Here is a 21326-nt window from a genome sequence, read left to right as displayed (position 1 = left end):
GTCTTTTGGGGGTGTTCAGTGAACACATTCTCTCATTAAAGGCATTGCTTATGATTATATTATGATTATAGTTCTTTCTTCAACAGAAATCCTGCAGTGTGTTTCCAATACATCACCAGAAGAGAGTTTGCACAGTTTGGTAGGATTTGGGGGCAAGTAGGCCTTACAGCTGGATTGAAAAGATTTGGTGTTGACAGAGCAGTTTGTGAAAGATTTTGCATTTTACTGCAGATACCATTTCTCAACGAAATTAATTAACCATTAATTAACAAACAGTTGTGAGCATGCTTCACAAATTATTGAATCAGAGCTTTATGTAGAAGCCATTTTTTAAATTACAGGTGTGTTCACTTATGGGTAGATGCACGCTCACTTGGCTTATGTCCTGAGCTGGCAGGATACAAATGCTATTAACAGAAAAGTCACACAACTGAGCCGAGGTGAAGCTGAGCCCCACTTAGCACACGGTTCATCTTCCAGAGGTTTGTCTGGTGCGGGTTTTGTGCCATGCCAGTACAGGCAGCTCAGCCCGGTGAGATTGTGCACAGCCACTGCGTAGTGCAGAAACAAGACATGGAAGGACCATCCTTGTGGGGATCCCAGCCTACAGCTTAATCCTCCTGTTATGAGAAGAGCTCCACAGCTTTTTAGAAAGGAGTCTGAATGAGGCATGCTCCATCCTGGGCATAAAGCATAATTTGCCCTCAAATAGACTTTTATTGAAAACACACAGCAAAGATTACAGCCATAGAAAGTTCTGTAAACAAGACAATTTCATCATCTTAAACAAAACAAAAAAAAAAAAAAAAAAAAAAAAAAAAAAAGAGCCAAAACAACACACACACACACAAACAAAAATCAAAAAACCCAAAAAATTAAAAGAAAAAAGACAAGAAAACCAAAGTAAGACTTGATGAATAAAGATTTGTGAAGAGGATTTTTTTTAATGCCTCAGCTAGGCACAAAATAAATGACATACATTTTCAGCATTTTCTTTTTCAAATTTACTTGACAGAGGTTAAAATATTGCTTTATTCTGACTAAACATACAACAGCACTGTGTGACCGACTGTGCTATTTTGGGAAGTCTTGAGACTTGTGAACTGGAAAGTCTGGGGCACATCTAATAAGTTGAACAATTAATTTGCTGCAAATAATATTTTAATACATTCTGTATATATGGTAATTTTTTAAATCAATCTTCTGACATTATCAGGGAAGGCTATTTGGTAATTATTTATCATAGTTTATATTCTTTTTCCCCACAAATAAGCAGATATTTTAATAACAATGAAAACAGTAACGTGAGCCACTGAACCCAAATCGTTGCATTATTGGCATATTATGTTACAATTTATTGGGAGGAAGAGGGACTCAAAAGAAATCAAATGAAAAAAAAAAAAAAGCCTATAATATGATTGGGATACAGTAATCAGGAACTGACATTTCTTCTCTAAGGCCTTCTCTAAGGCAGCAGGGATTGATTTGCTGGAACTGCTTGTTCACGTACAGCCCCAGCAGAATCAGCTGCGTGCATGCTCCTGGGTATGCCCATCCTGAGCTATGTGCAGGGTTGGAGCTTCGTAGTTCACAAGCCAAAGCCATGATTCATTGAAGTGACCAGAGAACTGAGAGCGGAATCAAATGAGGACAGTATGGACACCTATTGGCTGGCCTCAGATCGCGTTGGATCTCCCAGACTCATTTCTGAATAACCCATAATAAAAATAAGTTAAAAAAAACACACATACACTCAGAAGTGCTCCTTGAGAGCGTACAAATGCCTTCAAAGTTTAACAGTTTAGAAATGCTTATGGATCGGTAAAGAACAGCAGAGTTTACATTCCCACTCTTAAAAACTAAACCAACCCTAACCTGCCATGGTGCGTGCTTCTGCACTTTGAGTTTCTGTTCTTCTTTTTCTTCTTCCAACCAAGAAGCTCTTTTAGACAAAGCTCAGAAGATGGAGCAGCCACAGGGCCACTGCACCTCCACAGGCCCCAACCCCTCTCCAGGCTTGGCCTGACCCAAAGCTCCTAAAAGTTTCCACTGAACTTCTCAAGCTGACTGACACACTCATGTAAGGTAGAGAGTCAAGCATCTGGCTCAATTAAGGATTTACGGTCATTACACAGTTAGTGCCAAGAATTGGATGTTTGTGTGTCTCCTCCCTCAGTACGAACCTAGAACTGAGAGCAGGGGGGACCTGGTCTGTGCTAGGGTTTTGGAACTTGCACCCCTGGCCAGCATTCACTGCAGCGCTGCCCTGAAACCAAGAATGGTTCTTAGAACGGTCTTGGCCTTTATTGAAAATAGGATGCATAGCCTAAGCCTCCTGACAGCCAAACAGGACAGTGTTAAAATACTCTAGAACTGAAACTGTATGTATAATCCTGCCTAGAAAGCACCTGATGTACGCCTTATCCCTCCCGGAACATTTCTTTCCTTTAAAAAAATATTTTGTTAAAAAACACTATGATATGAGGGCGATTGACTATTTGGTTTCTTCTAAGTAGATGCTCTTAAATTAATGCATATAAATAATTTGTATTTAATTTCCTCCTTTCCTGTTTAGCAAAGCATCGAATGCACAGATCTGTTATTCCCCCTCCTGCGACCCCCACACAAAGTCACTTGGTCAACACTGAGTCTCTTTGTGTTTCACCTTTTAAGACAAATTGTGCCTCTCGATCTGCCTTGGCCACAGGGCTCATAGGCAGGAACGCGGTGTTCTCGCTCGCGCTGCTCTCCGCGTCTACGCTCGTCAGTTCGAAGTCCTCCGACCTCCTCGCATCAGTCAGAATCCGAATCTGCTCCTGCACAGTTTCTAGCAATATTTTCACTTCATGTTGTTCTGCTATAAGACAATTACTGACAGGGGAACTCACATTGACAAGTTCAGCTGAATAGGAGTTTTTGCACCATTTGATGCCTGTTACTTCAGAAACATTTTGCATTTGCATGCAGGCTTCGTCCAAGCCCACAGATGGGATGATGGGAACTGAGTTGGCCCTTGAAGATGAGTATCCGACCAAGTCCTTCTGATCCACGTTATTAAAATAAGGGGTTGTCTCTCTTGAAGGCAGTTGCATATTTATTGAAGTATTCTGAGAAGTTTTTAAACCACTAGATGAGTACCTGAAAGGAATAAGAAAGATTTTTTGTTGCAAACTGAGCAGCCAGATGTGACCAGTGGAAGGAATGTTGTATGAGAGTCAGAGAGCTGTGCTGCAAGGATACATGGCTGTTTCGAGTCACACTCAGAGCACTTAGAGCTATTGTGGCCCAGGGGAAAACAGCAGGCTCTGGAAATCTGGGTTTTATTGCCACTGCTTTTCCCTCTGTCCCATTTTCCCCACCAGTACATGAGAATAATAACAATAAATTTTTATATGCTTTCAGGAGTTACACTGTACTGGATACAAGGAAGGTTTTTACAGTATGGGTGGTGAAGCACTAGCATGGGATGCCCAGAGAGGTGGTGGAAGCCCTGGAGACATTCAAGATGAGGCTGGATCAGGCTCTGAGCAAGCAGATGGAGCTGTAGATGTCCCTGCTCACTGCAGGGGAGTTGGACTCCACAGCCCTTAAGGCTGCTCAGAGCCTTCCAAATCAAAAGATTCTTCAAATCTTTTTTTTTTTTTTTTTCCTATAAGTCAAATTCAAAATCTCATTCTTTCATTTCTAACCGGAGAAATGGATTGATGTTTTCTTGAACATCAGAACTCTCGATATCAAATCGTTATTCCAGGAAAACACTGAAGAAGAGAAATTGAAACAAAATTATATTCTTTAATTGCATGGAAACAATCATCTGTGCCCCCTTTCAAATATGCAGTGTCTACGTGCACTGTAACTCTGACAAACATGTCATTTTTTGTAATCATCCAATGCTGACATGATTTGGTTTCTTAAGACCTCATCTGGAAATAATGTCTTGTGCTCATGAAAATGTTATTCACCTATTCTACAAGAAAAATCCTTTATCCTCCACTTACGTATATTATAGCATGATTTCATTTATTGTGAGGCAACTTCACTGATTGTTTTATCAACATTCCCATTTTGATTCAAAGCCAAATTCATTACTCTTACCAGAAAATGTTTGCACTGATATATTTAAAAACCAGAAATGGAAAATATACTAAATATAAAGGAAACAATGCTCAAGAAGATGTTTCCCATTCCTGAAGTATTATTAGAAATGCAGTATTTCTACTACTTGTGATTACCAAGAACCATAGGCATCACCTCCATGCTTCATCAATATTTTATGCATCGTCAGCTTTGTGTTCTTATCACTATGTGATGGGGGAAGCCAATGAGAAATCTAACATGTTTTACTGTTGATCATGAAAAGTGATATCTACATCTGGTACAGAGGAAATGTCTGAGCTCAAACAGGAAGGATATTTTCTGAAAGCTGCTTAAACCTACTGGACTTGCCCCGGGGTATTCTATCTACATGTGCCTTGCTTCTTCTGACATTAACAGAAAGAGAACTTGGGAACAGCAATTAAAGTGTTCAAAACAGCCGTAGCCTAATAAAAGCATACAAAGCTAATTAAGTGGACAGATTTCGTTTGGCCCCAGCCTCCTGGTGAGCTGTCAGACAGACAAAAGAGGAGGAAATATCTCTAGGCTCATTTCCAGGAGAGCGCTGCTGACTTGTAGCTAGCTCATCTATGGTGGCTGTGTTTCATAACTGCTTGAAGTGAACCTGGACACATGCACACATGCAGCACTGTGCGTTGCTACACTGAAACTCTGCAGCAGCACTCCCAGAAGACTACAAAGCACAGCTGGGAGCTCTGCAATAAGGAAGAGGCACTGTGAGCTTTGCTGCTATCTGATGGAATAAGATACTGCTTTGGGAAGTGGGACCCAGGGGAACAATAAAGCAAGTGGCTTTTAGGAATATGAAACAGCATTTCTTGCACAAGCTATGCAGCTGCATTTACACTTTACTCTGAAACAGGAAGGGTCGGCTTTTGGTTAATTACTTTTGTTCTGTGCTTAGACACACTGGCCATCTACTGAAGGCCTTTTTTGAGCAGTTTTTGAGAATCAGTATAATGAAAAACTGATTAGCTAAATTATTCCAGAGGGAGGACAACTGAAAATAAATTAATAATAAAGGAAAACAAAAGAGTGCAGACCTGTTGTGCCCATTCTTGTTTCCTTTGCATTTGCTTATTATATAATTGTTCAAACGACTATAGCTGGAGGGATCTCATCAGCTGCATTATTCCCCTTTTTGGTAATTCAGGCCCTACATATATTCTGGGTTGCACCCTGAAAACAAAGGGAGTGAATGTTTTTAATGAATTTCACATGCAATGGCTGTATTATATGGATGATATATGAGCAAAACCAAAAAAAGATGGAATTATCCAATGAGTTTAGTGAGATAACAGTAACATTTGCCAATTCCATAAAAGGGATTCAATTATTCTTGGTATTTTGAAAACTAATTGGCAGTAACAATAACATGTAACTCAATGCCTGGCATATTTCCATAGCTGTTTGTTTTTTATTTCTTTTTTTGAAGTGCAGATGAACACAACCATTTTATGCCAGAAGTACATGTTTCTGCCCTGTGTTTACACAGCTTTCAAAGAAAGACTAAGTTGAATTAAAGCACATGTACTGTGTGTAACAGGCAATGTACTGAACTAGCAGGGATACGACTTCAGAGCCATGTGAGAGCTGGCTTTTAGTTCACTACAAACAAATCCCTGCTTCTACTTCTGATGCCAAACTGTTGCTGGTTACAACAGAATGAGATTTCAGTCAATAAGCACCTCTAAGTGCAGAATAATAATAATTGTTTCCTGTAATTGTTTCCCAGAACTAGAATGTCCCTTAAGAAAGGTATTTGTATTATTTTCATCTGAAAAAATAATTTTGTCTGAATAAATTAAATTGTGCATGTACTTCAAAGTGCAGCTCTGCCCAATCTTCTACTGAAATCAAGTATAAAAGCCCACAAATATTCATAAATCTGCAACAGCAACCACCTGTTACACAGTTTTCAAGAGTCTGTGTCAGTGAATGAAACTGAATGAAGCATAATTACGCTGTCCCTTAAAACAGATATTAAAGCAAGACAAGCAGGACTTATGACTTAAAATACAAAATGAGCTTCATTCAGCGTAGCGCAAAGAGCTTTGCTATAAGCCCAATTGCTGTAGATGTTCACTGTAGGAAATTGATGGCCAAGTCCATTAAGATGAATGAGAGTCTCTACAATGACATCAGCAGGCTTCAACTCAGCCTTGGAAGCATGCATACCTACCTATGTGTCTACCTAAATATATGACATGCTGGGGGTCTGCAAACACATCTGTATCTGTATAAATATGCATTTGCAGATATAAGGTACTGCCTCTAGCAGCTAATACCAAGCAATGCAAACAGCTGTCACTGTGGGACCAAAGTACCGTCCTTCTCTTTGCATGCATGCCCACGACACCCCAAAATGCTCATTGGACTCTGAGATGTGACTGCTATGGAGGTATTTGTTTACTTCAAGCCCTTCATTTCAGGAAGGTCTTTCCGCTACTCTGAGTAGCGGACTGATGAACCAGTCGTATTTGACTTGAAGTCTACAAAGGCCTGAATTGCAAATATTGAGAGCTGGTGTTTTCCTGCAGCAGCAAAAGAACCCCAACTTCTCTAAGGACCTTCCAGTTGGGCTGATATCCACTGAGAGCACCAAAAATCTCAAACAGATGGTAAGAGAAAGATTTGGGGAAAAGGGGTTCCTGGTTAGAAGACTTCCACTTGCAGTAGAATTAGAACATTTTCTTTGTATTTCGGTTTGGAGATCAGATGTGCACTTGAATTTTAGTTGCTATAGTTATATTTTAGTTTAGTTACAGTACTTCATTACTGCATCCCTTGTAAAAAGCTTTGTTACATTCTGTAAAGACTACGTTTTCATAAAAATATACTATCCATTATCAAAACACTTCAATAAAACAAGATCAAAGAGTTGCTATAATTTTCATGCCTTGTGTTCACATGGTTGTAATTCCTTCTCATGGGGACTGGCTTAAGGATGCTGATATCACATCTGTGACACTGCTGCTGGTACTCCAACATAACAGCACTTGCCAGTGTGTTTGCAGGCCTCTTTCTGAGGATGTACCACTGACAGAGGCAGAAGGAAGCAAGTCGAGTAGTACAGACATGGATAGTACAGAAAATAAGGACGAGGTGCTTTAGGGACTGAGGCCAGGGGGGTTGCAGCACGGTGAAAAAAAATCAACCTTTTGAAGAATGTCAACAGGCCAGATACAGACCAATACAAGATGATAATTGTAATATCACATACTGATTTCCTAGAGGAGAGCAAATACAGCTAGCCACACAGCCTTGCTGTGTTTTCTACCTCGCTTCTCAAGATAAAGAGGCTGCAGCTTTCTTCCACGCCTGTGTTTCAAAGCACTGCCACGTAGCAGGGAAGCAGCATTCTCTCCGATACAAAACTACCATTTTGTCACAACTTTCTTAAGGTCTACATTATCATAGGAACGAACAACAGTATCCTGACTGTAAGAAATAACAAACAGGTTCTTCCCCAGAAGAAGCAAACTGCATCAACAAAAGAAGCATGAAACAAACCTGAACCTTTGAAGAGGCCTACAGAAAGTTGACTCTCTTTATGCTTTGTTCTCTCCTGTCCCAGGCAAACCCCACTGGCAGTCTGCCTCCCTAACTACTCTAGTCAGCTTCATTAGGCAGATTCAGCTACAAGAGACCTAGAGAGCAAAGTCACATTCCCTCCTGGGATGCCTGGCTGTGGACTGATGCATGCCTGCTTCAGTCTCTGCTAAGCTGGGACTCAAGCATCTTTAAATGAGACCAGAGCAACCCTACAGGTATTCCTCCTGGTGTTACATGTAGTGTGTTTGCAGTGATTCTGGGAAGCCTCTGGAAATCTATAGGGATATGTAAATATTATGCAAAAAAACTCAGCAATTGCAAAAGACTTCAAAGGCTGCTCTAGGTGCTTGGGAGCTCTTCTGAAATTCAGACCTTATGTACAGCTGGAGGTGAATTAGAAGATGAAAAATATCAGGTTCTTTGTATGTGTTCAAAGACAAACTCACATGAATCGGGTTACAGTTTTCCATCTACAGCAAACATGCAATCTACAAAGACTGCATTAAAAAATATGAAAGCTGGACTTCTGAATTATTTCCTCTTATTTGTCCAGTGCTGACAAAAGAAAGAAGTGCTGTGCAAACATTACGTAGAACTACTTCTCCAAGCAGTGCTGGCCTGCTGTGGATATTTCTTTACTTACCCATGACAAGGTATTGTGTCCTGCTCTGTGATCCTGGACTCTTCTAGCTGTTGATATGCTGGTCCTGTAATCCCATTGAACCTACCCCGAGGTAAGGGAGGAGTCCTCCGAAAGGCATTTCTATGTAGCATCCCACTTTTCTGTCCTGGACTGCAGCATGAAGAGAGACTTCTAGAAACAACACACCAAAGATACAGTGACAATTATCATTGCAAAAAGGGTAAACTTCTGCAAAGTGAAGATTCAAAATTAATAATGCATGGATTACTGTTTCTATAAACTTTGCTCTGGCAGTCTACCATGTCAGCAGAAACTCTCTAAGGATACATATTGCTATAATCCACAGCTAGCTGCTGTTTAGGCCGTATCTAACAGATCACATCCCTTCTAAGAAAGAAAATAATTGACTGGCATCTTAAATGTTTTCTTATCCTTGATGAAGGATGCTTCTTTTATTCCTTGCTGCGTACCATAATCGTGCTATAAGGAGATGGACCCTCCAATAGTGGAAATAAACAGCAAAAGTCCATCAGATGGAGCCTTTTATATTGCTTTTATTCTTTTTTTTTATATACATTGATTGTTTTCTTATTTTACATATGTGATAAATAGAATTCTTTCTTTTCATGGTATGATAGAAAAATACTCTTGTAAACAACATTTTTGTAGTGTTTTGTAAAAACAGCTTTCTTTTTATTTAATGCAGGAATTGAAAGGTATCTAGAATTCACACAGTATTTCTTCTACAAACCATAAAACCAGGTTTTGCTAACACAAAAATAAGGGAACACAAAATTATGTCAAAATATAACCCATTTATACTGCATGGCATGACTGGCTATTCATTTTTCAGCTACTCCTTACTTCTCTTAATATCTCCTGGGGCTCAGAAATGCATATGTATTATTTAATATTATGTCACCTCCTTAAAGAAGTTTTAGTATAGGTTTTGTGAATGCACTGTAAGAATTATTATTGTTGGTTAGGTGAATAATTAGAACTTCTGATAAAATTCAGCTATGCAAATGATTTAACCTAAATTCACTTCATTTTTCATAACATGATTTAACAACAATCCCCATTTTATACCTAATGGAAACTTTACTTACATTGGGGCCACATCTACTCCCAAAGAAATTCTTGCTTGGATCAAATATCTTAGACAAGTCCTCTTGAAGAACACATTTTAAAACCTACCCTTTCTCTCCAAACTCAAAATAGTAGAAATAAATTCAACTCTCTCTCAATCTCTACTCTACTGCTCACGTTCCTTTTTGGTATCTGCACTGTTCTCTTCCACACTTGTGCATGCCTGGTGCTTTTTATTTGAAAAGACAGATAACTCATAGCAATAGCATTCCCATAAAGATTTTTGATGCTCCCTTAAATAGATTTTCCTCAGCTATTAAGAAGACTACCAAAAAAAAAAAAAAAACCAACCAAAAAACTCTGGGAACAAGAACAAGTTAGACTGATGTCTGATGTTCTGGCCTTTCATTCTTGAGGGCCAAATTCAAATTGCGAGATACAGCTTGTGTTCTTTAAAACAGTGTTACCATATCAGAAAGCAATTGGTAATTTCTGCTCAGGAAACTTGAATTATTAAATCAGGGAATCTTAAGAGGTGCAGTTGAATGAATAATTCACAAAGGATAATGAAATTTTTGGCTTTTTGTTATTACTGATTGCAGTACGTTCATCAATGTACTAAGGAAGTCAACAAACTGATTAACTTAACAAACTTCGCATTTATTGCAGATATTTGAAAGTAGAAAGGCAATGTTTAATAGCACTTGCTTTGCTTGTAGCCCAAAAGGCCGATAGTATTCTGGGTTGTATCAACAGAGATGTGGCTAGCAGGGAGATGGAGGTGACTGTTCCCCTCTTCTCTGCCCTTGTGAGGCCCCATCTGGAGAACTGCGTCCATGTCAGGGGTCCCCAGCACAGGAAAGATGCAGAGCTGTTGAAACAGGTACAGAGGAGGGCAACAAGGATGCTCAGAGGGCTGGAGCACCTCTCCTACGAAGAAAGTCTGAGGGAGCTGGGCTCTGTTAGCTTGCAGCTGCATCCCTCACAGGCCTCTGCTCCATTGCTTGCAAGATGTGCTTCCCCCCCTGCAGACAACAGTGCCTTTCCAATTTCTCCAGGTAATTTACCCTTCTTTAGCCACCGTTATAGTTTCTTCTTTGCTCTGTTCTCCAGTCTAAGTGGGTAAAAGAGATAATCCATGTAACTAAGCTGTTCAATAAAGCAAAACAATAAGAAAAGCCGTAGCAAACGATGTCTCCAAAATCTATCAATTGATTACTGGAGAATAACAAAAACCAGAACAGGTCTGAAGTGTCTCACAAGTAATTCATAAACTAGGGAAAAGTGTAGTTCTGATGAATTAATGGTTTGAAATAAATTGCTCAAGAATCTCTAAGGTTAATGAAGAACTTGGGATTCATCCTTGTAAACTGCTTTGTGTGAAAATTCTCTTTGGGTTGAGTAACTGAGTAAAAACAAACACTGTCTCAGGAGGAGGAGTATTCCCTTCTCAAGGCACGTATCCAGCTCTCCAGTGAGGTTAACTGTTCCTGGAGAGGAGATGACTTGCAGTGAATTTACAGTAACTCTGGAAATCATCCTGAACTATTTTTTCAGTTAATTACTAAACAAAATTGATTGTACATCTCATTATGCACACATTCTAATGTACCTTTGCTAATGGAAACATGAAAAGGACTAACAAGAGAAATATGATTAAAATGTTAAAACTTCAGATGTGAATTCCTTCTTGTTTAATGAGCACAATGGAACTATAAGCACAGTTGTGTGCATTATCACTTTATTTACTCTTTCCCTTTTTTTTCTTGCCTCTTCAATCTCACTTTCCCTTCTGGTGATAGTACTATCACATCACTTCCATTTCCATCATCCTCTTCCTTGGTATCTCTTGCATTCCTTCCATCTGTGCCTTCACATTTTCCCTGTGTTCTTAAGATGCCCCCTGCTGTCATGCTCTAAATTAGATATTCAAGAGAAAGATAAAACATCAATTTTTTTTTTTTTTTTACACCAGCTTCAGTTTTGTACATCTTGTACTAAATGCAAGCTCATCTCTAATATTATTAAGCTGCCTTCATCCACACACTTGCTGTTCCAATAGTTTTGTTTAAAAAAAAAAAAAGATCTTGAACTGGGATACATAACTGTAATTCATGAAGAGCAAAATATACAGAGGAAGAAAAGGAAATTCTAAAAATTGTTGTAATTACTCTGGCTCTGTACTTACAAAATCTATACAGAGTGGCATATTACAATACCTTCAATTTTATCTACAGATAACAAGATGCAAACTGTGTTGGCAAAAGCTGAAAGTCATACTGCTTGCCCTTGCTAGACAGGAATAATGAATATATACCCCAATGGTAGAGATAGCTGAAGCTTCCTGGGAGCCACATTTTTAGGCAATGGTACACAATCTTCTGCTAACATGTGTTCAGATGAACTATTCAGACTTTCAACCAATTTTCAGTTGTAATAAAAAGGATCTGTTAAACTTGAGAACATAAGTGTCTCTCAGTAAATGCCATAGGAAGGCATAGTACTGTATCACAAAGTCCTTTTGTCAGGCTGTTAATAAGAACGAGATTACACAAAGTCTCTATTGGCATCCTTGGTATAGAGGGTCCCTCAAAGGAGAGAGCTAACGTCATCTTTGGGACTTCAGCAAAGCTGCATGTGATTAAAGTCATACTAAGACTGTAAGGTATTATGAGTGTATTATGCTAAAAAATGGTGGCATAAGCTGAGAATTTTAATAGTGTTTTATTTATTTGATTTGTTTAAATCCCTGTAGCGTCCTACATTCCAGGCATTTAAGCACTGCTTTTTTTCTCCTGCCTTTGCAAAAACCAACAGTGTAACAAAACACCAAAGATTATGCAGGAGAACAACAACCCACAAGGGCACAACGACCTATGTTTTCCAGCTTGTGTTTATAAACGGTTGGAGCCAGTCAGATCCTCAGTTCAGGTGATGGAGTAAGACCTCCTTGTAGGCTTATTTTTTCCTTTTCATATGAAGGAGCAGCTCTCCAGCTGCTAGTCCCCACGTGCAAGCATAACTATTCTTGTGTTCTTTAGTAGAAATGTTGTTATTTGCGCACTCAGGAATAGCACTTGCTGGAGCTTTGTAATTCTGCACAATGACTATGTGTAGCCTGGGGTCACTATCCCTGGTCCACCTGTTAGATTCATGCAACAGGAAAAAGGAACCAAGATGTCAAAGGTGCGTAGGTGGCACAGAGTTCAGCCAGCCACCATGACCTCATTCTGTGCTTCCTATACAGCATGGATCAGCCTCTGTCCTAAAATGACTACTCCAGAAAGTTGTTCTACATTGATAACTCAGAGTTTAAATTCGTTATGATGAGTAGATGTCTATTTGTATCACCACTGTACCACCGTATTTGTTCATTTTAAGCAGGTCTTTTCATTCTCCTTATCTTTTCTCTGATGTTTATAAGCAGCTGTCAGTCTTCATTTACTACAATGAATGAGACAAACTAATCCTTTCCATGGAACACAGATGATTCAACCCTTATTTTATTAGCACATCAGTGCAATTTGAGCCCATATTAAGCAGGAGGCCATTTTATCCACACAAGAAAATACTGGTGATTTCTCATGCTACATTCACATGCAATGAAACATTATCTCATGAAATCCTTTTTCAAAATTCCTGACTTTCTGATGGCAATGTCTTCACTAATGCTTCCTGTACTGTACTTTTCTTTTGCATGTTTGCCTCACTTTGCAACTTGGCTACTCTTTCACCAAGTGGTGTGTGCTGAACGTTTTGTTCCTCATTTGTTTTTCAGCTTGTGGGAGAAGTTTTTGTTATTAGTTCTCAAATGACTGGGCTTGTGTTTAGTACTGCTGAATTCTGAACCACGTTATCCACTCCTCAAAGTTACCTGATTCATTCTTTACCTCAGATCTAGAGCAATCTCTATGCTAACCCTATCTTTGAAGTAATTTCTTTAGTATGTTCCCACTCAAGGACATTGATTTCTGCATTTTACTTCTACTTTGACTGCTGTAACGTCTATTTTCATACATTTTGTTCCATTCCTGTTCTGCCTTCATCCCCAAACAATCATCCTTAATGAAAAATAAAATGCATTCATCCGGGATTTCCTTACTTGCTTCACATATGCTCTCTGTTCCTCCATCAGCTTTGCTTCTTTAGGTAGAGTACTCTTATTACCCAGCCAGAACACTTGATTTTGCTATCACCAGTAATCCTTAACTCTCAATGCTTTCTGAAAATGTTCACTTCAAGAATGACCTCTTGTTCGCTGTGATTCAGTTTGTTCCTCTTCATTCCTCTAAGCCATTTCTTTTGAGTAAACTTTTCCAGAAGACTATGTTCTTTCCTTGGGAAAATACCAGACACTTCTTTATACTTCTTTTTCCAAGGCTTCCTCTTAGTTGTGTTATTTTATCAATATCTGATTTCTAAAATTCATTAATTTTCCTTGCAGAACAACTTAGATTTACTCTTTCATTTAATTTAAACTGAATCAATTATATCGAGAGCATAAAGATCAAAATGTTAAGTCAAAAAAAATGTTTTTATCTATTTCTTTTTAATGGAGTTTAAAAATGCAACTGCAAATTATTTTAAAGTTTAGATTTAAAAAAAATAAATAAATTGTATCCTATTTTGGTACTTTTACAAGGCCTTACAATTGGTTCGTGCTTCCAGCCTCTGCATTTGGCTTTCATCACAGCATTCTCTGAAATGAATCCCACTGAAATCAAAGATGAATGAATCAAAGACTGAAAGTCAGCATGTCTAGCTACCAAGAAAACTGCAATGCAAAAGGATCACACATCAGTCCAATAGCTAACAAAATCATAATCTGTTACTGTGCATACATAGACACTAAGGGCTTTCTTTCTTAAACAACAGATTATCCGAGATGAATTTTTGAGCATACTGTAAATTTTACAATAAGTGTACTCACTAAACATGTTTGTTACTTTCCAGTTATAACTAAGGATTATTTTAAATGTGAGAACAAAAGATATTAAATACTTCTACAATAATATCAGTGAGTAATACAGAGGAAATATTTCAGGAGTAAGACTCAGTGGTGATTCAAATCTTTCATCTTTATATCAATTCTTTGTATTCAGCTGAGGTTGGCAGAGTGAGAAAACTTATTATCCAGTAATCTTAGTGAAATAACTAGGCGATCTCTTCTCTGTAAGCCAAATTTCAGCAAGCCAGAATGATTTCCTGCTCTGATAGTCCTAAAGCCAGGAAAAATTTCTTTTGTTCTTAGAAACTGTTGAGCAGACAGCTACTGATTTTACGAAATAATTGCCAGCCATTAATGCCCTTGAAAACGCAAATAGAGAAAGCAGGTCTAGTTGTGAAACAAAATATTTCCATGGTGAACAGAAAAAGAATAGACAGTTTAACAATTGCATAAAATGAGACCCCACAGAGCTGCTCTAATATTTCCAGGTCCATGTCAAGTTTTGAAGACAAGAAACCATTCTATTTTTGTCTAACTGTTCATTTTAGGGAGACCAAGAACTTCAGCTAGAACCACTTTAGATCTGCGTCACTGCACCTCAATGTAATGGAATGAGGGGATGCTTAGAGCAAAATGCATCCTTGTTTAAAAAAAAGAAAAAATAAGCTTCATTTTTCTCATCTATATTTTATATACAGAAACAAGGGCTAATTGTACCTAGACTGTCATTAATTAGACGGACATTACAAAAAGACACCAAATGAAATGGAGAAAAAAAACTTCATACTGCACAACATTTAGAAACTACAGAAACTGAGTGACTTAGGAAGCTGCCACATGATGCATAAATCAAAGACATTCTTATAAGTCATTGGCATGTTAAAGTCTGTTGCATTTTTTATAAAGCAAAGCCCTTGTATAATAAATCTTAAGTTATAAAACTATGAAAAAGAATTTGTTATAAATCAAGCTGTCTTAAAACAGTTCTGAGGCAAAGACTCTTAATGGAGCCTAATGCTTGACACCTGAAATAATGTAGGTTTTTTTCCCCTTTATAAAGAGAGGTTTTGGTGCATGAATGTGTTCAAGTGAGTGCTTTGGAATTCTGCATTAATTTACTAAAAGTTCAGTGTGGCTTAGTCTGTAATTTCCATATGGAAGACAGCGAGTTTAGCATCATTCAGTTCTTGTTTTAAGAACCTTGTATACAAGAAATATTCAGTCCTTATTTCCACATTTTAAAGCTTAATAATGTAATAATTCAGCACCTAAACAATTTCAAATCGGGCTGTTGCAACCCTGTTATCAAGAGCAAGTGAATGTCACCGTATTTTTTCTAAGCTTCACCTTTTGATTAAATTGGGATTAAAATATCCACAGAACTTGAAGTGGGAATGATTCTGGGTAACATAGTTCATCCACACTTAGTAAAATTATTATGCATGTATTGAAAATCTGCAGAGAATAAGGAATAAACCCAAAGAAAAGCATCTGATGTAATAGTTGGCATTACTTTTTCATTCCAAATTAAAGGTTTAAGTAAGATAATGTAAGTAGGATTCAAATATCCCTTCCTGGTTTATATGGAACACTGTTGTTGGTTTAGCCAATCTTCCAAACGAAAGAGAAGGAATGTGACTGGGGGACTGCAACTAATGTCCTCTTGGCTTTACACAAAACACCACAGAAGTTAAGTTATCATCTCATGCAATCCTCTGCTAGCACACTATGGTCCTCCATATCTCTCAGCATTCTTGCCCAGTCCTCCTACCCATCTGTCACCCCCCTAGCAGCATCCCTCAGCTTCCACCACCCTGTCCCCCTGATAGCTGTTTGCTCACCTGTGCTGCTTGATGGGCTGAGTTCCTCTGTCAGGAGACAAAGCCTCTGGGAAAGACTGAGGACCTGAAAAGCTGGACTCCATGACTTTGTCCAGAGCAGGCCCAGGATGCCTATCTGTTTTGGAGTACTGTGGCACAGAGAATAAAATGAATTAATACATAAAATGCAAAATACATTGCTGATGTTATTCAGTGAGAACTGAAATTAATAAGAAGTACTTTAATTTAAAAATTAAAATCAGGAAGGGCAAGTAATACATCCATTCACTGCTGTTTACACAAATGAAGAGCACCCAGGTTTGTTGTCCCCATTACCTTCTGCACATCAGAAACCCAAAGTCCACATTGGCAGCAAAATTATTGACTGATCTGCCCAAAACAAAAGGGAATGCAGAGCCCTTTGAATAAAAACTTGCTTTTGTGACTGTCCATGCAGTGCCTGAGATCACAAAACACATCTCAGACGGCGTTCAGCACCTTTTTGTGTCCTTTGATGATTTCAGTCAAACACTCCCCTCATCAATATGCATAACTAGGAACACCACACTGAATAGCTTTTGTATCATCAGATAAGTAAGAAAAACACTTGAATCCTATCTGTAGAGCCAGACAACCCTGCTGCACCTGAAACTTCTGACCTGGGAGTATCTGTGCTAGTAGTATCAGTGTAAACATAACTCTTCTTGTGACAGTTGTGTGTGCAGGGCAACCTCTGGGCACACAGCGTGACACAAAGGTCTGTAAAGCAGACACCGGATGTGAACAGGAATGGATTTTTCCACTTTTTGCTTTGTGATTCATCTGGAAATTCAGCAAAAAAAAAAACCAAAAAGCAACCAACTCTGACTCTGAATAGAGCCTGGAAGTCAAAGCATAAAAAGGGTGCATTTTGGTTTGAAAGAAGAATCAATGTTAGCAGCTACTGGACAGTAATTCAGAAGTACAAGCACTTAACCCACATTTACACATAGTTAAGAAAAATAGCAGAAAAAGAAACAGAAAAGAAAGATAACATTTCTGACGCTGTGCTGAGATAAACTGCACTAAACCCAATTGGTCTGTTCTTCTTCAATCCTTTTCTCTCTGCATAGAATTTGTACTTTTAGTACTAGGTAGCTAGGTTATCTTGACAATAAGCTGGTACTGTGGGATCTATTACATGATTAAATATTTTAGGTAAAAATATAATGTACATTATATAAAATACAGTGGTAAAATAAATGCCTTGCAATTTTACAACAGCATAATCATTTGTGAAGGAGACAGTAAGATTTCTGTCATGGTACAGTTCTTCCCTGTAATTATTTTGTTGTCTAATAAAAGATCAGGTGAGAACTCCTTAAAAAGGAGGAGTTATTTCCTGATTCCCCTTTATTATAATTATCTACATTTCCCAAGAGTTTAGCAAAACTAAAAAGGAAAGTCTCACAAGACTACTCTCTTCTAACCAGTTTCAGAGCACGTTCACAGAACGTCTTGAACTGCTTGTGACCAATTTTCTGTTGATGAAAAAAAAACCACAACAGATCTTCCAATTTTTCTCTTAAGTTATCTCTTCCCTCTCTTCCTGTAGTGCGAAATACCCACAGGAAAGGGGCCAAAATAACTGCTTCAGGGTGTTGGAAGGCAAAGCTGAGAAAGTGGCAATATGTAAAATGCTACTGCACACAAACCAAACACAACTGAAATAATAAGAAGAAACATATTCCACTTGTTTTTCTTCCAGTTACAATGATCTTAGCTGTCATTTGTCACTACTGTAGATGAAGCATTCAGATGGAAGCATGTCTTTTAAGGTGCTCATGTTTGTGACAGTTTTAAACTTTAATGTTTCTTCTGCCAGCTGCAGCAATGACACTGATTTCTGACCTGAATAAATCAATTTGAGCTATGGGAAGAATGAGTTGTACGCATTAGGAAGGTATTTCTGTCCTTTTTCATGTTTGTTTGTGATATTAAATTGAAGACCCAAACAGCTTTAAAGGACCACGAGCATGAAGTGAATCACAGAGGTTCAGCAGGGATGAGCTATGCCTCTCACCACATCTATGGTTAAAGTGAACATGGGCTGGGGGGGATCACACACACACAAGAGCATCTTTGCTCATCACAGTTGAGGAAGAACAGGGTCCCCCCATGAGCTGCCCAATGCAATCCCAAATATTTACTGCCCAGGCTCAGTTTGGCTCCTTCTTAATCAAATATTTATTTCATGACATTTCCAGATCCATCGCTCACTAATTATCACAACAACCACAATGTCAATTACACTGATATCACAATTTCAACTGAGGGTGCAAATATACAGAGAATTTGAACGATCAACAGAATCAATTTTATTTAGTTGTAGCACATTCATTGAATTAAACACAGTTGGGTTTACTCCTTTCTAGCTTAACCATAAATGCCACATCCCTTCTCTGAGACAGCCTTTGGAGGAAAAAATCAGAATCCTGGGAGAAGTTTACAGCAGCATCTAGCAGAGCTCCCAGAGTGGGATGGGGGACCTGCCACCCAGCTGTGTCCCAGTGGAAACAGCCCCATTGCCCCCAGCTGTCAGCCAAGCTGCAAACTACAGAGCCCTCTGCTCGCTGTGAGCTGCTAAACACTTAGCCACTGCAGGGGATAAGCTGTGAAGCACTGTCAGAGTACTGTACTGCTCTGGGAGGTTGAAAGCATCCTCTGAAATCTCATCTGTCTCTGGTGGTTCTGTTTTGTTTTTCAATGGTTTTATTGTCTTTTTGGTTAATTATGCATGCTTCTTTGAGCTGACATAAAAGAAACGTTCATGTATAAGGCTAAATAAAATAAAGATAATTAAAGCATTTAAAAATAAAACGTTTTGCGAAGTTCAATTTCTTCATGGTTTCACAGAGAAAATCATCTGTTATGTGCAATTACTCTAACTCTTTGACAATAAAATCTCACCCACTACTAGCTAATGCTAAATGAGTCTGCAAGAAGTCACCCTCTGCCACTGACCTGCTGTATTACTGCGAGTATTTCCCTGCCCGATGCCTCCGATTATTCTTTCTTAAATTTAGGATCCACAGGTGACAAATGCCTCATAAGTGCTATACAATAGCCAGACACTGTTGTCCTATGGTTAAGCAAAACAGAACAACCCCCTCCATCTCTTTCTCCTTGATGGATATCTCTCAAACAGTAAGAAAAAAATAAAGTTCAGATTTGCGTCTGCATTGAAAGAGAGGTGATGTGGGGTTGCCATTTCAAAAAGGACTGGGAAGGGAGAGAGTATCAGATTTGCATTACATTCAGAGAGGTGAAGAACTAATGCCACGTTTGGAAGGGCTGGCCTTGCTCCACCAGCCTATCTGCTGGAATACTGAGCGTCCTTACAGCTACTCCCTGTGCTCTGCTGCCAGCACTTTAGACAGAGGCCAGCAAGCTCAAGTTTCTCTATTATGGCAGTTCTTCCGAAGCTGTGAAAAGTTATTGAACTGGGAAATCTGGTCCTGATCTTAGCTGATAAATCACATCTCAACTCAGATAAAAATACATGCTCATCTTTGAAAAGAGCTAAATGCCTTTGTCTGGTATTCAACATATATTAATTGCATTTCTATCGCAGTGATTAGGTTTATTTACTATATGGTATCAACAAGCATCAACGAGTCACAAAAAGAAACTTTGTCCTCTTGTTATAGTATCAGAAGCTTGTGATTGCAAGCTGCTAGGAACAAGTGTAGTGAGAAGTGAAAGCACATGCTACAGCATGAAAAGAATATTAGGCACCTCAGAGGGGATGTGATGGGGAATTAATAGATCCACTTAGTTTCGAGGAGAAGGTATTAAGGATGTAAAGTAAGGATGAAAAAAGCTATTTTAAACAACCATGCCAACTGTCAGAATCACAAAAGGAATGGCAAGTCTGCTGCTGCTTTTGTTGCTGGTGTTCTAAAGCTAAGAGAATTTAAAGAAATTCTGTAATCAAGGTGTAGAAAGGAGGCAGTAAACACCAGGAGACAGCAAGCTTGGTGATCTGCAGAGTAACATAAGTGCAACTGGGACACGACCTCCTGCCTGTGGGTGGTGCATAGGGTGCAGAGAGCGTTTGCCTAAGAAGTGCAGCTGAGCATCCTGACTTGCTTGTGTATGATGACATGGAACCATTTGCTGCAGTCTTGTGGACCACATTCAGTAAATATCTCTCAAAGATTATATAATCTCTTTGGGAAGATATAGATAATAGTAGGAAGTCCCAAGCTTCATGCACATGGTAAAATATATCTTAATCTCCTGTGTAACTCAAAGATCCTCCATTACGAACTCCCACATAACCCTCTTCCTGTCTGAAGACTTATTGCAAGATTATCAGTACATTTGCATTCATAAAGAAGAAAAATGGTGTACAGAAAATGGGCTAACTACAAAAAGAATATAGGAGACAGGAGCCTGAACTTTTGTCAAGCAAAATGTGGAAACAGTTATCCAAATTCAAGCTCTCTGACAACCTAGAAAGAAATTACACATTGCTGTAAAATTATTTGGGAAAAGGAGTATCCTTGAAGGAAATTGCAGAGAAATACTAATAGGCTAATAGCTCTGTTTAAACTGTTGTTTATGAATCCTGCTTACAGAATACCATATTATTTATCTAATTGGTGTCCTTTATTGTATGATGGAATCAATACTGAGAGCCCAGGTGAACACAATTACCAGCTCTGAACAGTAGGAATTCACAGAATCACAACTGAACTGAGAAAGGAAGTGGAAGAAATGTAATAGATTCAAATACAGGAAGGAAAGCATATGATGCTTCAAAATATTTCAGATGTCAATACAAACAGAAAGCTTTATTCCCTGTAACACTGTAATCCAGTGGCAGGGAGACATCTACATTTTGGCTTAAACCTCTAAAACTCCTTGCATTCTTCCTCAACCCTGGTGCCAGCCAAGGAGGGTGAGTTTGTACATGTTCACATTAAAGAGCCGTTGGTTGGCTTTACAAAGAGCTAAATCTTTTCATGAGTAGTTCAAGCTGGTTACAATTGATAGAATAGCAAACCCAAACTCCTCAGACACTTTCTACTTTGTTTATGCTTACACTGAATTATTTGGGCAGTATCCCAATGCCAGCTGTTGGATATGAATGTGGTTGCAGTAGCTCTCC

The 21326-nt window shown here is 38.7% G+C and overlaps 1 protein-coding gene across 2 annotated transcripts in view; it reads right to left on the bottom strand.

The window, feature by feature from the left end:
• Positions 1–790: 790 nt before the first annotated feature.
• The window catches only part of NRG3 (neuregulin 3), a 395586-nt gene continuing 375050 nt past the window's right edge, over positions 791–21326 (bottom strand). For both annotated transcript variants that reach the window (XM_048944625.1, XM_048944626.1), the window contains exons 7-9: positions 16193–16320; positions 8315–8485; positions 791–3138 (exon numbers count right to left, since the gene is read on the bottom strand). In XM_048944625.1, coding sequence (XP_048800582.1) covers positions 2631–3138; positions 8315–8485; positions 16193–16320 — 807 coding nt within the window. In that variant the 3' untranslated portion in view covers positions 791–2630. The remainder of the gene's footprint in view (positions 3139–8314; positions 8486–16192; positions 16321–21326) is intronic.

Source organism: Lagopus muta, chromosome 5 (assembly GCF_023343835.1).
Source record: "Lagopus muta isolate bLagMut1 chromosome 5, bLagMut1 primary, whole genome shotgun sequence".
In the NCBI taxonomy this organism is placed as follows: domain Eukaryota; kingdom Metazoa; phylum Chordata; class Aves; order Galliformes; family Phasianidae; genus Lagopus; species Lagopus muta.
This window is presented reverse-complemented; position numbering and strand designations above follow the sequence as displayed.